The following is a 19,540-nucleotide window of genomic DNA, read 5'->3' on the forward strand; positions in this document are numbered from 1 at the left end:
GCCTACGCACGGGCGTTCATCTCTCTCTCTCTCTTTTCGTTCCGACCGCGGTATCGTTAACAGACATTGTGTTGTGTGCTTTCGCTTGTTTGACTTTGTGTTAATATACAGTACATTCGTACGCCACGTGTTATCGTTAATAAACTTTCGTTACTGTGCACTGTACTGTATTAGTGTTTACTATACATAGACTGTATATAACGTTACGTATTGTATTATATTACGTATTACTGTAGCCATGGGTCCCAAGAATGTTGCCGAAGGAAAGAAGAAGAAGACGATGCTCTCGATGGAGACGAAACTTGAAATCATTAAAAAGTACGAGTCTGGCATGCGTTTAAGTGCGATCGCCAAGGAGTATGGCCGGAATCCGTCTACGATAGGCACCATCCTGAAGCAGAAGGCGGCCATCAAAGCAGCAACACCTTCTAAGGGCGTCACTATTTTCTCCAACAAGAGAACGCACGTGCATGACGAGATGGAGAGGCTGCTTCTTGTATGGATCAAGGACAGAGAGATCTCAGGAGACACCATCACTGAGACTACAATTTGCCAGAAGGCCTCCGCCATTTTCGGTGATCTCGTGCGTGCTCAGGCCGAAGAAGGAGCAGGAGAAGGAACATCCCAGCAGGAACCCCCAGAGTTTAAGGCTTCTCGTGGGTGGTTCGAGAAGTTCAAGAAAAGGACTGGCATCCATTCAGTGGTACGGCATGGGGAGGCAGCCAGCTCGGACACGAAGGCTGCCGAAGCCTTTGTTAAAACGTTCGAGGAGTTGACTCTGCAGGAAGGCTACAGTTCGCAGCAAGTTTTCAATTGCGACGAAACTGGGCTTTTCTGGAAGAAAATGCCTCGTCGGACATTCATCACGGCGGAGGAGAAGAGGCTACCCGGACATAAGCCTATGAAGGACAGGCTTACCCTTGCTTTTTGTGCAAACGCCAGTGGGGACTGCAAGATAAAGCCCCTGCTGGTGTACCATTCAGAAAATCCCCGAGCCTTCAAAGCCCACAAAGTCATTAAGGAGAACCTTCCCGTGATGTGGAAGGCGAATGCAAAAGCCTGGGTAACGAGGCAACTGTTCATTGATTGGGTGAATGTCTGCTTCGGTCCGACTGTCCGAAAATATTTGGAAGAAAAGCGCCTCCCTATGAAATGTCTGCTGGTGTTGGACAATGCTCCAGCTCACCCTCCTGGCCTCGAGGAATATCTTCTGGCCGAGTATTCCTTCATAAAGGTCCTGTATCTACCGCCTAACACCACCCCTCTCCTCCAGCCCATGGACCAGCAAGTTATTTCTAATTTTAAAAAATTGTACACGAAGCATCTCTTCAAGAGATGTTTCCAAGTCACAGAGTACAAACCTCACTCTGCGTGAATTTTGGAAAGATCACTTCAACATCGTGATATGCCTCAAACTCATCGATCTCGCTTGGCAGGAAGTTTCGAGGCGTACCCTAAACTCATCTTGGAGGAAGCTGTGGCCTGATGCTGTCTCTGCACGAGACTTCGAGGGGTTCGGGAAGCCTGGAGGAGAAGCCCAGATCGTTGACGATCCTGAACCAATTCAGCAGTCTGAGGTGGCTGACATCGTACATCTTGGTACGTCCATGGGGCTGGAAGTTAGCGCGGAAGATATCGATGAACTTATCGAGGAGCACCACGAGGAGTTGACGACGGACGACTTGAAGGAGTTGGAGACGATGCAAGTGAGTGATGTTCAAGAGCAGTTCTCTAGCGGTGATGAGGAGGATGTTGCACCTTTGAAAACGGCAGACATTAAGGAAATTCTTGCATGTTTCCATAAAATGGCAGACTACGTCGAAAAGGAACATCCAGAAAAAGTTTATACCAACCGTGCGCTTCAACACTGCAATGACGTTTGCCTAACGCATTTTAGAAATGTGTTGAAAAGTAGGCAGAAACAAGCTTCAATGGATAGTTTCTTATTAAAGAGGCCAGCGGTATTAGTAGGCCAAGACGAAGGTGAAAGTAAAGAAAAGAAACAGAAAAAAGAAAGAGATGAAGAAGTAGAAGGTGAAAGTAAAGAAAAGAAACAGAAAAAAGAAAGTGATGAAGAAGTAGAAGAGATTTAGAAAATAAGAAAAACGTAAAGTTATAAAAAAGCAAAAAAAAAAAAATTCAATTTTAAGTTTTATGTTACCGTTAAGTGTTAAAGTAATTTTTTCTTTCATTTTATAGTTTTCCATACGTAATGTTAAGTGTTAATTATTTCTGCCATTTTTTTATTTCGTAAAGTTTAAGTGTTAATGTGTTAAGTGTGTAAATTACTGTACGTAGTCTGTCACTTGTTACGTTTTCTGCCTTATGCCATCCTCCTCTGCCGCGACTTCGCTATCGGACATCGTTTCAATCAAAAGGTAAGTTTCAACTTTTTTGTTACACTAATTAACTGTAACCTTTTTTTCAGAGTGTACAGGTACAGTATCAATCATTAATTTAGGTGTACGTACAGGTACAGTAACAATACACCTTCACTGATCTAAATGCTTTACGTACATACAGTACCGTAACTTTTATACAATACGTACCGTAGTAAAGAAAACGGACCGTTTTCTTTGGGCTTGGGGGGGATAACTTGGCTATAACTACATTATTGAATAATCTCATAGTGGTTTCTGGAATGGATTAGGCTGTTTTTAACGGTTGTGTTAATTATTGAATGACAGAAATGGCTGCAATGCATGTTTATTACTACAGTTTAGCGTGTTTATGAAAGAAAAGGTGACTTTTTATAAGGCTTGGAACGGATTAGGCTATTTACATGTAAAACGCGACTCAGGATACGAAAATATCAGGATACGAAACCGCATCCTGAACGGATTAATTTCGTATCCTGAGGCATCACTGTATTACATTTTAAAGAGCTAAGAAAGTATTTTACCCCCATAACTCTAGATTCAATTTTCTCATACTACAAAAACAATTAGTAGTACAGTAATGCAACTAGATATGAAATTAATTTGTTCCAGTGGCTTTCATACCATGATTTTTTCATATATTGTAATGAGGGCAGTTTTAAATGTACATTTCCTATTTCGGTCCAAGCCCTACAAAAACACCACATTAGATTTTATAATAAAGCTATAACCAAGATGAAATACAGCCAAATATATCATTCAATATACCTAACCTAACAATAAATAGGAGTAAAGGAAGTATTTATTAGAACTTAATGCAATATATAGAAAATAATACAATACGTACAGTACTGTACATATGAAATATACGGTACTGTATGTACTGTATTTCATTAATGTTACCCCTACTGTAGAGAGGTACGTTTTCTATCATGGATAACCAAACCGTTTTCTTCAAATACCGCATATTTTTAAATATAACTAATTCATTGTTCAGTAATACAGTACAATTAATATCCATTGGTGAAACGTCAATAAATACCCTACCTTTATTTTTTTCTACATACTCTTATTTCTAAGCTATTTTATTTTTAAAAAAAAGCAAGATTCATTGGTGTTAATATGTACGTGTACCTACTTTGTAGAATGAATAAACTTTAATTGTTCAGTAAATAATTTTCCGTTATTTATTTAACAAAATGAAAGAAAAATATATGCTAATATTTTGATATTCGTAGTACCATTGTGCGTACGTATATACTGTACACACACAAAATACAGTATTGTTCAATGTATTTTTTAATTTAAGAATGTACTTATTGATATAAAATTAATTGTAAATAAATAACCATGACAGAAAAAAAATATGTTACGATTGGTTACTGTATTTATTTACCAAAATGAGAGAAAAATATATCGCTAATATTTTGATATGCGTAGTAGCATTGTGTGTACGTACATACTATACATAACACACAATACAGTACTGTTCATTATATTTTTAACTTAAAAATTTACTTATTGATATAATATAGGAGAGCAGGATCTTACGGCGGTAACTAGCATCAAGGTAGGGAGATACCAAATGGAAGAGCAGGACGATGGTGGCGAGTTTACAGTTTTGAGGCACACGAACGTTAAATAATTTTTTGGCAGCCGAGTGAATCTCATTTCATATCATGAGGGTTTTTCGTATTATAAGGCAAAAAAAAAAACTTCGTATCAAGAATTTTTCGTATACAGAAACTTTTGTATTGTGAGGACAATATATGTACTGTATTTATAGATTAATAAGGTACAGTATCAGATTCAATCAACCCAACATAACACTACATCTTGTTTGAAGTTTCTCAACACTGAGTAAAGTCTTTACTTTCTGCCTGCAGAAGTTACATTTGCAGGTCTTATTTTATTATAAGTATTGTCTTCTATGATAATTAAAATTTACTATTATACACCTATGCAACACTTCAGATCTTCCCTTGTAGCCCCTGCACTCATATTCTCTTATCTTTAATTGATACCTTTCCATATTTTCTAATATAGCTTTTTTCACTGCAAAATCTCTCATTCTAATGTACACTCCATCAAAATTGAATAAAACTTACACTTCCTGAATTTCTAGAATTCTAAAACTAAAACCATGAATATCTTCCAAGACACAAGGGAATTCCTATTAGTTTAACACAGCAATACTAATTCTGACTTTCTAAATTAATTCTATTCTAATTTAAACTCATACTAATAAATGATATCCACATAGTACTAAAACATTGATCAGTTTCTATACCTAACAAAAGAAAAGCAAATGAACATCAAAAATAAAAAAAAATAAAAGCTTATCAATGCCATACTTTATTGCTGGAAGACATATTCTTCTGTGAACTGTATGTCATGTGAGGAAGTAATTCCCAGTCGTCTTTCTCTGTGTAAGGTGGAGGCGGCGGACCAGATGAGCGTTGCTGTCCACCAGCGGTCAGCTGCTCATACGCTAGAAGTTGGAATGGAGTCATGCTATTTATATCACTGCTTAGCTGGTTATCACCCTGTAAAAGTGTGAATAAGAATTTTGGATACAGTACAATAATGTATTTACAAAATACTGTATTGCATACTGTACTGCTACCATTCACAACACAGTACAGCACTACAACACTCAATATGAAAGTTTTTACAAAATTTCACTTAACAAATGCAAAGCTGAATTAAAAAAACATTTAAAATGAATTCCAGGAAAAATAAATGAAAATACAATATACCCAGTATTTTTATCTGCACAATGTATCTCTTGATGTATCACTTTGATTTATTTAAGCCAGCTATATAAAAGTTAAGAATTTTGACATAACGATAAGTAACTAAATAACCAGGTTGTACAAGCTAAATGTATATTGAAAAAAAAATGGCAGAAAAAAAAAATGAAATAAGTAGGAAAGATATTGGTTGTACCTTATTGTGTACATTATGGAAGTCTCAAGTAATATCTGATGAACTGACAAAACTGAAGGGTAAAGGAAACTAATTAGAAACATTTCACAAACAAGGATTATATCATCTGTAGCCCCATAAGGGGTTCTTGCCAAGTATGCTACGTAATCATGCCAGAATAAAAAGCACTAATCTTCATAAAACATACTATGTTAACCCTTTGAATCCCAAAAGACATATTCTATGTTCAGTTATACTTCTCCCACAGAGAAGATGACCATTCCCTGCACACATCACAAGGGGAATCTATATCACATCTCTTTTGCACACAAAGGATGGTATTCAATTTCTACAAAGCTCATGAAGGGGCTGCAATGACAACCTTCAAAACCATTGCAGGTTTGCATAAACACAGGTTTGATACTCATTCAGAAAACAGAGTTTGTGGAGTTTTCCGTTTTTTTTACCTAATTTATTCCCTTTAATCTGTTTCACCATGGTGTTGAAGTTTTCCCTACTCTCTTTCCAAGTAGCTGTTTAACGTTTTCCTGCTATCTTCCCATCCTGCTAATGAACTTTTTTTCCAGCTCTCGTCTCACCCCGCTGGCTCAATGTTTTACTACTCTTTTTCACAATTAGATGTTCAATGTTTTTTCTGCATTCTTCCCATTCCGCTTTTAAATTTATTTTCATCTCTTCCCATTCAGCAGCACAATGTTTACCTGCTCTCTTCCCTCTCAACTATTCAGTGCTTTCCTTCTCTCTACTCACACAGTTGCTCTTTTAATATGCAACTAAGCTTCTCAATGTTTCCCTGTTACCTTCTCCCTCAGCTTCAGTGTGTTTTCGTGTTCTCTTCCCACACAACTTTTAAAATTTCCTGCTCTCTTGGTACTCAGTTGCTCAACAATTTCCTACTCTTTTCCTACACAAGTAATCTGATCAAAGTTCCTTGCTTTTTTGTCCCTCAGCTGTAATGTTTCCTCGCTCTCTTTCCACATAATTTTCAAACGTTTCCTGTTCTCTTGTCACACAGCCATTCAATGCTTTTCTGCTCTCTTGTCACACAGCCATTCACTGCTTTTCTGCTCTCTTCCCACCCAGCTGCTCAATGCTTTTTCTGCTCTCTTTCCACCCACCTGCTCACTTCATCCTGCCCAACTCAACCCACTCAGCTGTTTAATGTTTTTTCTCTCTTCCCACTCAGCTTCTCAATAATCTTAATCTCCTCTCCCAGTGAGCTGTTCAATTTTTTTCTTGTCCCTTCTCACTAAGCTGTTCAACACAATGAATTTTTTTTTCCTCTTCCCTATCAGCTAGTCAGTTTTCTTATTTTTTCCCATACAGCTTTCAATATTTTCTTCTCTCTTCCCACCTCGTTGTTCAGTGTTTTTCCGGATCTCTTACCCATCATCCTCATCATCTCCTCCTACACCTATTGACACAAAGGGCTTCGGTTAGATTTTACCAGTTACCTCTATCTTGAGTCTTTAATTCAATACTTCTCCATGTATCATCTCCTACTTTGCGCTTAATAGTCCTCAGCCCTGTGCAAAACTTTTCTATTTTTTCCAATCTAGTTGTCAATGTTTTCCAGCAACCTTCCTATGCATCTGTTCAATATTTTCTTGCTCTCTTCCTATCAAGCTATTCAGTGAGATTTCAACATTAATCTGCTCTTTTCCCACCTGACTGTTTGGTGTTTTTCTGGCACTCTTCCTTAATAGCTGTGTCAGTCTTCTCTATTCTCTTCTAATCCAGCTGCTTAATATTTTCTACTTCCTCTTCAACATTTTCTCTCTCTTCCTACCAAGCTATTCATTGTTTTCCTGTTCTCCTCGACACAGCTTGTCAGTATTTGCCCGTTGCCCCACATAACTGTTCAATGCTTTCCTTCTTCTGATTTATTTCCAAATATTTTCCTATTTCTTATTCCTTAGCTATTGAATATTTTCCTACTCAATTCTCACCTTGCTACTAAGGGTTTTCTTACTCTCTTCTCACCTAGCTATTCAGGGTTTCCCTACTCTCTCCCTACTGTACATAAAAATTCAGGATTTTCCTACTCTGTTCTCATCCAGATGCTTAATGTTTTCCTACTCACCACACAATTGATTGATTGATTTAAAGTTTTCAGGCATCCTGACATCTAAGGTAATTGACACCAATATCATTTATTTTATATAAAAATTAATAGAATATTCAATTAAAACCATAAAAGTTGAATGTCATTATAGAAGTTAAATAGTTTTCAGAAGACCTGCTTCTGAAATAAATCTAAATATGCCGCTCGCATAGTAGGACACATTATGTCCTAGAATCTTGGCAAGGATGAACCTGTCATCTTCACCTCGAGCCTCAAACCGATATATGTGTTCAATGTTTTCCTGTTCTCTTACCACTCAGGGTTTCCAACCTATTGATTCACAACCTGTCCATACTAAGTTTTTAAAATATCATCTAGATGTAATTACTGTAAACTGTATATAAATTCTTTAAAATATTAAAGAATAAATGAGAAATAATCAATTTTACAATATAACTATACAGTAAATGGAAAAAGGCAACATTGCATTAGTTGAAAACAATCAAAATGGGATATTATTATACAAAGTTACCAAAATAAATGCTTGTAAATTTAATGAAACCAAAAAATTAATTTCATAAGAAATTTGTATTTTTCTAGCCATACAAACCTCAGTAGTGATCTGTTTTCAATGGCCCTTAACTTTTTTTCCTGTGTTAACAAGGTAGTTAGTTAGTTAACAACATATGACATAAGAGGGAATTCCAGTCTACCTTACCTGTCACAATGGTTGAGGTAAGAAATTTAATTCCAAGGACTTAGTTTTAATAGCTAGGAAAAATACAAATTACTTTTGATATCTGCTATTTGTTCCTACAAGTATATAAACACCCTTTCAAATAGGAACAATCATTCGCTTTTGGGAAGAAAGTCTTTTAAAACCAAACTGAAAGGTTTTTTCTTCCATAAACATGCCATCTTTCCTGGTCCATAAGGGAGTGAGGAAGGTGACTCCAATAACCTCCTACCAGCTAATCATAGGTAGTAGGTTGGCCAAGGCACCAGCCACCCATTGAGATACTACTGCCAGAGTTATTGGGTCCTTAGACTGATCAGACAGTACTACATAGGATTCCTCTCTTAGGTTATGGCTCATTTTTCCTTTGCCTACACACACACACACACACACACACACACACACACACACACACACACACACACACACACACACACACGCTGAATAGTCTGGTCTTTTCTTTCCACATTTTCCTCTGGCCTCAAACAAGTGACAACGCTAAGATTACCAAACAATTCATTGCTGAAGGGGTTAACTACTGTGTTGTAATTGTTCAGTGGCTGCTTTCCTCTTGGTAAGGGTAGAAGAGACTCTTCAGCAAAGGTAAGCAGCTCTTCTATAAGAAAATTCCAAAATCAAACTATTGTTCTCTATTCTTGAATAGTACCATAGCCTCTGTAACATGGTCTTCCACTGTCTTAGGGTAGAGTTCTCTTACTTGACGGTACACTCGGACACACTATTTTATCTCATTTCTCTTCTTCTTGTTCTTCTTTAAGTTTTTTTAGTTTATATATGAAAGCTCTATTTTAATGTTACTGTTTTTGAAACATTTTATTTTAATTGTAAATTGCATCTTTTGTAGTTTATTCATTTCCTGGTTTCCTTTCCTCACTGGGCTATTTTTTCCTGTTGGAGCCCTTGGGCTTATAGCATTCTACTTTTCCAGCTTGGGTTGTAGCTTAGCTAGCAATAACAATAATATAGATGAGCAGTTGCCATCCTCCATGGGGGATACTGGTGAAGACAGTGCTTTAGAATTATGCATACACATAATGGTGGATGCATGTTTAGCAGGACGTAATAGTGGCGGTACATTGTTTAAAGGTTTAAAAGGCTGCCCATGAATGGCAAAATCAAGGGACAGTGACATTGCCCTAGCGAGTAGGACAATGCCCCAGAAATTGACCATATACAGTACATATGATCAACGCCCAATATCCCTCTCCACCCAAACTAGGACCAGAGGGCCAAGCAATGGCTGCTGATGACTTAACGGGTAGACCTATAGGCTCTCCCAAAACCCCTATCCTTAGCTCACAAGGATGGGGAGGTTGCAGACACTAAATGAACTAAAAGGTTTGAGCGGGTCTCGAACTCCAGTCTGGTGATCACCAGTCAGGGAAGTTACCAAATAGGTCACCACAACCCTTCATGTGGATACAATTGCGGAAGCTTCACCGAAGCTCTGTGAGGAAACGTACACCGGGGTTACTATGAGAATGAGGAGAAACTACTTCTCTCTTTGGAAAAGCTGACCCTGTGGAACTGCATGGGATACCAGGGAGGGTTACTGATTTTCTAGAGGAAGCTTGTTTCACTACTTCCCTCTTAGGAAATACTGTATTTTTAGGGGGTTGCGGGGTCACAGGAAGAGCTTGTGCATAACAGGCTCGCAAGGGTGATTAATAGGAATCCTCCAAAGCCATAGGAGGCGTACGGGGAAACATTTCGAACACTCGAAGAATGATGAAGTGTAAGTTTTGGTGTATGCTGTGGATACAATTTTCTTACTTGTAAAGGGAAACCTATGGGACCAGCAAGAAATTTCCTTTGTCACACATCTGCCATAATCAACTGCTCGTAACCTGAAACACCTGGAGGAGATGGAGAATGAGTAAAGTTCTCAAACTCCACAGATATCAAAGGCTCTTCTACTGAGGCATTATCCTCAGTTTGTAAAGTAGCAGATGCTACAAGGTTGTGATCACTCATGGCATTCTCTGCCTTGCTAAGAAGGGCAGGAGACACCACATCAACAAACTCACGAACACAGGACTGGCCATCATCCTTTGTTAACATAGTTTCGGGAAAGTCAGATAATGAAGGATCAGGTAGGCCAAGTTCAGGTCTGGAAAATGAATGCTTGACAGGAATTGTACCCATTTAGCTTTCTTCTTCTTGCAGCAATTATACTTCTCCCACAGAGAAGATGACCATTCCCTGCACACATCACAAGGGGAATCCATATCACATCTCTTTTGCACACAAGGGATGGCATTCAATTTCTACAAAGCTCATGAAGGGGCTGCAATGACAACTTTCAAAACCATTGTAGGTTTGCATAAACACAGGTTTAATACTCATTCAGAAAACAGAGTAAAAATTTCAATAAAAAGCACTGAGAAAGGTCAATAACAGGCCGTTCGTTGCAGCGAACAAGAGCCAAGTGGGAGTGTATACACTAGCATCATCTCACCGAAGCGTTGGTGGATACAATGTTGTCATACCCTCAAGAATTCTTCTATCTGGTCGAACAAAGTGCAGCAGAGATTAACCAAAATAAATGACGAAGGTTTATATAGGTATAAACAAATCAATATTCAGAATAAAGTAAAAAAACTTCCTTGCTTCCTTTACAAACCAATACCTAAATGCACTTTCCTTAAGTTAAAGGAACTGATCGGCCATTCTCATGACTCTTGGATGAATATTCATTGCAGGGTAAAGAGCATGATATCAAAATCTTAGCTATTCCACACAGTTTTGTTAAAAAAATTATCTTTTGAAGAGTTCTTGTGACATATCTTTGGCTCTAACTCTGCTGATCATTGTTTGATGAGAGCTTTATACGAATTCGAAGACATATATATTTCAAAATAGGTCAATAACTTCTGTAGGAGACACATTGAATTGTATTGGTTATTTTGTTTTGATTTAGAGTAAAATTTTTCATTAAATCCCAACTTGAAATAAATCCATGTAGTTAGCATACAGTATTTCTAGTTCCAAACCTTTTTATATCTTTTACTCTATCAAATAGTACCATCATCCGCAGCCGTTACTCGTCCACTGCAGAAACAAAGGCCTCAGACATGTCCTTCCAGTGCTCTGAATGTCAAATAGTATACTTGAAGCTAAATGATGAATTTGTCTTTGACTCACAACTAACGATTCCTTGAGTTAATGCACATCGAGATCTAAAATATGTGCTTGATTTCCTTCCTCAACTCATAGCTAATACTCAGTGATTACTGATTAATAATCTGAAATGAGAGAGGAAGTTAACCTTATGGTGAGGTTCTCCTTTGTCTTTTCCATACTTTATTTGTTTAGCCATTGGACCAAATAAAATAAAAGGCATCAACTTGATTTATGAGATGTAGATTTTGATGCAAGTTATTTGTGTATTACCTGACCTCCGTCTAGAAAGTGCTCCAGTATGATATTTATCATGTTTTATTCGAAGGTAAGATTCATAGAAATAAAACAGGAATTTAAAACTAAAATTCATAATTTCCATAACTACCTCTGGACAAAAGTAGTCACCTACCATCCTCCCCACTTTTGACGTGATATTTACCTTCAGTGAAAAAGTCCACATAAATCTGAAGAATTATCTGACATTTTTCCTGCACTAAGTCTCAGCTACTGTCATGGCTGTTTGTTTTATCCCAGCAGATAGGGAAGGTTTTAGCAGCTAATTTAATGGAGGGAGGGTTGTTAAGTGGGGTGGGGGGTTTCTTTATTTTATGTAGAGGTTGTCAAGTTGGCATTTCCACTCAATAGCTTATTCTATTCTAAAGTATAGAAATACCAGATAACAGTTTTAAAATCCTGTTTTTGTAAAAATTTAATGGTGTAAACAATAAAAGAAAGGGAAAATTAATTGAAATTACATGATGTAAATATATCATATGGGGCTGAAGGGAGTGAAAATAACTGAACATAGAATATGTCTTTTGGGATTCAAAGGGTTAACATAGTATGTTTTATGAAGATTATTAATGCCCTCCCTCACCAAATAATTTGGCTCTCAAGCTTCAGGACCTTTCCTTTGACTCATCTCAATATTAAAACTACCAAATATAGGACTTGCAAAAATTTTATCATACAGCTGAATAAATTTCCTTTTAATTGATATGTAATTTTACAAACTGTAATATCTTCATATATGTAAATAAAAACTGAGGAAATACACAGGTAACATCTGGACATAAAATGCTTTCAAGGGGACCAAAAGGAGTAGCAAAATTAATAATCAAAATTAACGTATTTCCATTGGCACAATATAAATTTTCCATTTAAACTAACAGTAAATATGTAGAATGTAAATATTTCGGTGTTGACATATCCTACATTGATAATAAAATTCCTCTCTCGCATTAAAATAAGCATGTTTTGGAAATTAAGTTTTAATAATTCAGCAAAACCATACTCATCAAACAATGCAACATGCAATACAAACCCAAACGGCCATTCATACCTGACTAATTACAAAAAACAAATAATATAAAGTACAAAGGAATTGCCTATTTCACCAGGACAAAACAAACATTTCTTTCTCACAATAGTAACTAAGGTTTATATTACCTTGGATGTAAGGTGTGCTGATTTTTTCCCACCAGAGTTAGGTATGCCATGCTGGTCTGAATTTATAGCTTCTGACCCCAGGAAATCTTCTGCTTTCATAAGGCTGGTCACAGGCAGCACTGATGCATGATTCATCTTAGCTTCAAACAATGGGCGACTGTTTACCCTGTGATTGTCACTACCTACAGGATTATCCTGGAATGTTGTTGTTAGGTCATGAACTTCAAGATAAATACTTTATAAAATGCAACTCACGAAGCTTGAAAAATCTGTAAGTCAAATAAACTTGCAGAAAAGTGAGAAAATGTATGTAATCAATTGTGAATACATTTCAGTAACCTTTTAATTAAAAAAATACATAGCTCTATGAGTCCTATCTTTGAAGCTACATGTGTATTTTAAACATAAAAGTAATGCAGAGCTTTTCTTTTCTTCCCTCCTTACAAATCATTGTCACTGAAAATTCTTAATACTGTACAGTAATGTATTTTATGAATAGGTAACATTCATGAAAGCAATAAACTTATGAGCTGACTTAATTGCCTTTCACAAACTGTTGATTAATTTATGGAACAAAGTTTCCATATACAGTAATTAAATCTTTTAAACATTCCTTTCCCTAATTTTGTACACTTTCTGCAGTACGTACTGTAAAAATTAATATTACTGTAGTTGACATGAAAAGAATATTTATAATTAAAACTAGCACTCCCATTTGGTTATCAACAGCCATTCTTTAGTTCTTGCACACCTAAACACTGCTCCCTTCTCTTATTATTAAATGAAACATATCTGCAAACAATATTCTCTAAAGCACAGTGCAGGTATGATAAGTTTAAAATATTTATGAACATTAATAAGGAGGCAAAGAACAACTACTTTACCTTAAAACAAATCACATGAGTAAAACAATGTGAATTTTCAGTAAAAACAACAAAGGTACTTTTCCACTAACAGATTCCAAAAGGTTGTCACAGTCAATATGGTACTCTAAACTGCTTTACTAAATACAGTACTGTACCATAGTGTGTACCTAAAAGCAAATGCTTAGTAAAACCTGAACCAAGACCTACATTGCTTCAAAAGCACAACACTTCCTTTGATACATGCATGATTAAAATTATAATTTTAAGGGCTTAAATTTTTCAGGTTATCTTATTTTATTAATTTTTACTTTTTACAGTGCCTCGTGGGATTTATGAGGTATTCCTAGACTAGCTAAAATGACCCCTTGCCACTGAAGTATCTGACCGCCTTAGTGAGGAATAATTGGACACTAAAATGCAAAGTGAAAACTTTGCATCTGTAATGCGTCACCACAAATATATATAAAGTATATCATCATAGAAGATACTAATACATTTCTATAACTAAAAACAAAGCTTCCCAAAGAGAGGAACCGATATGAGTTAAACTAAAACCAAATCAGAGAAAGGAATGGACCCCTCCTAAAAAAACTAAGACTCCTGTACTGTACTGGGAAATTTTGTAAGAATTTTTTTTTATACTGCTTGATTTGTACATTTTTGCCATAATCTGTACTATTGTATAGTACTCTCAAAACTTTCTCTATGGCCATTTTTAATTTGCCATTGAAAAAGGCAACCTAAGTTTCTGTGATCAAAAAGTTTTTTTTTAAAAGAGAAAGCTAAGTCATTAATAGCTATCATATAACAAGGGGAAAACTTGTAATGCTGTCAGGCATAAAAGTAAAAATTCTAGTTTATAATAAATATACATGGAAACACTGGTAAGATAAATTCAATGTCATAACCTACCTCATACCTGACAAAAAAAAAAAAATAGAGGATGGATATAGGAGTTCATTCTAAATAGGAAGTAGTTATGGTAATTCAAGGAAATGTTTCAAAAATAATTAATGATAAACTATGAAAATAAATACAAGGATGACATTTACCTGTTTAGAGGCAAAAAAAAGTATTTTTTTACTCAATGCCAGACCAACAGAAGAAAAGGCATGTGAATATTATCAGAATTATATGTGTATTCAAAGTTCTTTAATCACACCACTGAGCAACATTCCTAAACTATCACATACTTGCCCAATAGGTTTCCTCTCAAATGAAACATGACAAATTCGTAGATAATATGTTATTTTCATTAGTAAAATAAATTTTTGAATATACTTACCCGATATCATGTAGCTGTCAACTCCGTTGCCCGACAGAAATCTACGGTCGGGATACGCCAGCGATCGCTATCCAGGTGGGGGTGTACACAACAGCGCCATCTGTGAGTAGGTACTCAAGTACTTCTTGTCAACAAGAACTCAATTTTCTCCTCGGTCCACTGGTTCTCTATGGGGAGGAAGGGCGGGTTCTTTAATTCATGATCATCGGGTAAGTATATTCAAAAATTTATTTTACTAATGAAAATAACATTTTTCAATATTAATCTTACCCGATGATCATGTAGCTGATTCACACCCAGGGTGGTGGGTGGAGACCAGCATACATGTTAACAAAGAAGCTAAGTATCCCGTATTTCATTTTATCAGTTATTCAAAATAACAAACATAAAATAAATAAGTACCTGGTAAGGAAGTCGACTTGAACTATTACTCTGCCTTTTTTAAGTACGTCTTCCTTACTGAGCCTAGCGGTCCTCTTAGGATGCTGAACGACTCCTAGGTGCTGAAGTATAAAGGGCTGCAACCCATACTAAAGGACCTCATCACAACCTCTAACCTAGGCGCTTCTCAAGAAAGAATTTGACCACCCGCCAAATCAACCAGGATGCGGAAGGCTTCTTAGCCGACCGTACAACCAAAAGAACAACAATAAAAAGTATTCAAGAGAAAGGTTAAAAAGGTTATGGGATTATGGGAATGTAGTGGCTGAGCCCTCACCTACTACTGCACTCGCTGCTACGAATGGTCCCAGGGTGTAGCAGTTCTCGTAAAGAGACTGGACATCTTTGAGATAGAATGATGCGAACACTGACTTGCTTCTCCAATAGGTTGCATCCATAACACTCTGCAGAGAACGGTTCTGTTTGAAGGCCACTGAAGTAGCAACAGCTCTCACTTCATGTGTCCTTACCTTCAGCAAAGCAAGGTCTTCTTCCTTCAGATGAGAATGTGCTTCTCTAATCAGAAGCCTGATGTAGTAAGAAACTGCGTTCTTAGACATCGGTAGAGAAGGCTTCTTGATAGCACACCATAAAGCTTCTGATTGTCCTCGTAATGGCTTTGACCTTCTTAAATAGTACCTAAGAGCTCTAACTGGGCAAAGTACTCTCTCTAGTTCGTTCCCCACCAAGTTGGACAGGCTTGGGATCTCGAACAACTTAGGCCAAGGACGGGAAGGAAGCTCGTTTTTAGCCAAAAAACCGAGCTGCAAGGAACATGTAGCCGTTTCAGATGTGAAACCTATGTTCCTGCTGAAGGCGTGGATCTCACTTACTCTTTTAGCTGTTGCTAAGCACACGAGGAAAAGAGTTTTTAATGTGAGGTCCTTAAAAGAGGCTGATTGGAGCGGTTCAAATCTTGATGACATTAGGAACCTTAAAACCACGTCTAGATTCCAGCCTGGAGTGGACAACCGACGTTCCTTTGAGGTCTCAAAAGACCTAAGGAGGTCCTGTAGATCTTTGTTGGTGGAAAGATCCAAGCCTCTGTGGCGGAATACCGCTGCCAACATACTTCTGTAACCCTTGATCGTAGGAGCTGATAGGGATCTTACGTTCCTTAGATGTAACAGGAAGTCAGCAATCTGGGTTACAGTGGTACTGGTTGAGGAAACTGCATTGGCCTTGCACCAGCTTCGGAAGACTTCCCATTTAGACTGATAGACTCTGAGAGTGGATGTCCTCCTTGCTCTGGCAATCGCTCTGGCTGCCTCCTTCGAAAAGCCTCTAGCTCTTGAGAGTCTTTCGATAGTCTGAAGGCAGTCAGACGAAGAGCGTGGAGGTTTGGGTGTACCTTCTTTACGTGAGGTTGACGCAGAAGGTCCACTCTTAGAGGAAGAGTCCTGGGAACGTCAACTAGCCATTGCAGTACCTCGGTGAACCATTCTCTCGCGGGCCAGAGGGGAGCAACCAACGTCAGCCGTGTCCCTTTGTGAGAGGCAACTTCTGAAGTACCCTGTTGACAATCTTGAACGGCGGGAACGCATACAGGTCGAGATGGGACCAATCCAGCAGAAAGGCATCCACGTGAACTGCTGCTGGGTCTGGAATCGGAGAACAATACATCGGGAGCCTCTTGGTCATCGAGGTAGCGAATAGATCTATGGTTGGCTGACCCCACAGGGCCCATAGTCTGCTGCAAACATTCTTGTGAAGGGTCCACTCTGTGGGGATGACCTGACCCTTCCGGCTGAGGCGATCTGCCATGACATTCATATCGCCCTGAATGAACCTCGTTACCAGCGTAAGCTTTCGATCTTTTGACCAAATGAGGAGGTCCCTTGCGATCTCGAACAACTTCCTCGAATGAGTCCCTCCCTGCTTGGAGATGTAAGCCAAGGCTGTGGTGTTGTCGGAGTTCACCTCCACCACCTTGTTTAGCTGGAGGGACTTGAAGTTTATCAAGGCCAGATGAACCGCCAACAACTCCTTGCAATTGATGTGAAGTGTCCTTTGCTCCTGATTCCATGTGCCCGAGCATTCCTGTCCGTCCAGTGTCGCACCCCAGCCCGTGTCCGATGCGTCCGAGAAGAGACGGTGGTCGGGGGTCTGAACAGCCAATGGTAGACCTTCCTTGAGAAGAATGCTGTTCTTCCACCACGTTAGAGTAGACCTCATCTCTTCGGAAACAGGAACTGAGACCGTCTCTAGCGTCATGTCCTTTATCCAGTGAGCAGCTAGATGATACTGAAGGGGGCGGAGGTGGAGTCTCCCTAACTCGATGAACAGGGCCAGCGATGAAAGTGTCCCTGTTAGACTCATCCACTGCCTGACTGAACATCGGTTCCTTCTCAGCATGCTCTGGATGCATTCTAGGGCTTGATTGATCCTTGGGGCCGACGGAAAAGCCCGAAAAGCTCGACTCTGAATCTCCATACCCAGGTAGACAATGGTCTGGGATGGGACGAGCTGGGACTTCTCTATATTGACCAGGAGGCCCAGTTCTTTGGTCAGATCCATAGTCCATCTGAGATTCTCCAGACAGCGACGACTTGTAGGAGCTCTTAAAAGCCAGTCGTCTAAATAGAGGGAGGCTCTGATGTCTGCCAAGTGAAGGAATTTCGCAATATTCCTCATCAGTCTGGTAAACACAAGAGGTGCCGTGCTTAGGCCAAAGCACAGGGCTTGGAACTGGTACACAACCTTTCCAAAGACGAACCTTAGGAAAGGTTGGGAGTCTGGATGGATGGGGACGTGAAAGTACGCGTCTTTCAGGTCTAACGAGACCATCCAGTCCTCCTGCCTGACCGCTGCTAGGACCGACTTCGTCGTCTCCATCGTGAACGTCTGCTTGGTGACAAAAGCATTGAGAGCACTGACGTCCAGCACCGGTCTCCAACCTCCTGTCTTCTTGGCTACCAGGAAGAGACGGTTGTAAAAGCCCGGGGATTGATGATCCCGGACTATGACCACCGCTTCCTTTTGTAGCAAGAGCGACACCTCTTGTTGCAACGCTAGCCTCTTGTCCTTCTCCTTGTAGTTGGGAGAGAGGTTGATGGGAGACGTAGCTAGAGGGGGACTGCGGCAGAACGGAATTCTGTATCCCTCCCTTAGCCACTTCACAGACTGAGCGTCTGCACCTCTGCTCTCCCAAGCTTGCCAGAAGGTCTTGAGTCTGGCTCCTACTGCTGTCTGGAGAGGAAGGCAGTCAGAACTTGCCTTTTGCGGACTTGGAACCCTTCTTGGACTTGCCACGGTGACTGTCTGCACGGGTACCTCCTCTGCTGGAGGCTCTGCCACGAAAGGGCGGGATGAACCTAGATGCAGGTGTGTCAACTGCTGCAGGGCGGAAGGGTCTAGGCACGGAAGGTAAGGTTTTAGCCTTACGTGCAGAAGATGCCATAAGATCATGAGTATCCTTCTGGATAAGCGAGGCAGCCATCCCCTTAATCAGCTCCTCCGGAAACAGACACTTGGAGAGAGGAGCAAACAACAACTCTGACTTCTGGCAAGGAGTGATACCAGCCGATAAGAAGGAGCAAAGATGTTCTCTCTTCTTAAGGACTCCTGACACATACGAAGCCGCAAGTTCACCAGACCCATCCCGAATTGCTTTGTCCATGCTAGACATGATCAGCATGGCCGAGTCCTTATCTGAAGGGGAAGTCTTCCTGCTTAAGGCTCCCAAACACCAATCGAGGAAGTTGAATATCTCGAAGGCACGAAAGACTCCCTTCAACAGATGATCTAAATCAGAAAAGGACCAGCAGATCTTCGAACGTCTCATAGCCAACCTGCGGGGAGAGTCAACCAGACTTGAGAAGTCGCCCTGGGCAGAGGCAGGAACTCCCAAGCCGGGTTCCTCTCCCGTGGCATACCAGACGCTCGACTTAGAAGCAAGCTTGGTAGGCGGAAAGACGAAAGAAGTCTTTCCCAGTTGCTTCTTGGAATGCAACCACTCTCCCATAACCCTCAAAGCTCTCTTAGATGATCTGGCGAGAACAAGCTTGGTGAAGGCAGGCGAAGCAGACTGCATGCCCAGAGCAAACTCGGAGGGAGGAGAACGAGGGGTTGCAGACACAAACTGCTCAGGATACAAGTCCCTGAACAAGGCAAGGACTTTACGAAAGTCTAAGGAGGGAGGTGTAGACTTGGGCCCTTCAAAATCAGAGTGAGGTTCATCCAGATGTGCAGCTTCGTCATCCGATACACCATCATCCGAAAGCTGAG

The 19,540-nt window shown here is 39.4% G+C and overlaps 1 protein-coding gene across 4 annotated transcripts in view; it reads right to left on the reverse strand.

Moving 5' to 3' along the window:
• CYLD (ubiquitin carboxyl-terminal hydrolase CYLD) overlaps positions 1–19,540 on the reverse strand; it is a 239,003-nt gene that overhangs the window by 163,160 nt on the left and 56,303 nt on the right. For all 4 annotated transcript variants that reach the window (XM_068355082.1, XM_068355080.1, XM_068355081.1 and 1 more), the window contains 2 exons: positions 12,722–12,916; positions 4,733–4,924 (listed from right to left, as the gene is read on the reverse strand). In XM_068355082.1, coding sequence (XP_068211183.1) covers positions 4,733–4,924; positions 12,722–12,916 — 387 coding nt within the window. The remainder of the gene's footprint in view (positions 1–4,732; positions 4,925–12,721; positions 12,917–19,540) is intronic.

Source organism: Palaemon carinicauda, chromosome 31, assembly GCF_036898095.1.
Source record: "Palaemon carinicauda isolate YSFRI2023 chromosome 31, ASM3689809v2, whole genome shotgun sequence".
Lineage (NCBI taxonomy): Eukaryota > Metazoa > Arthropoda > Malacostraca > Decapoda > Palaemonidae > Palaemon > Palaemon carinicauda.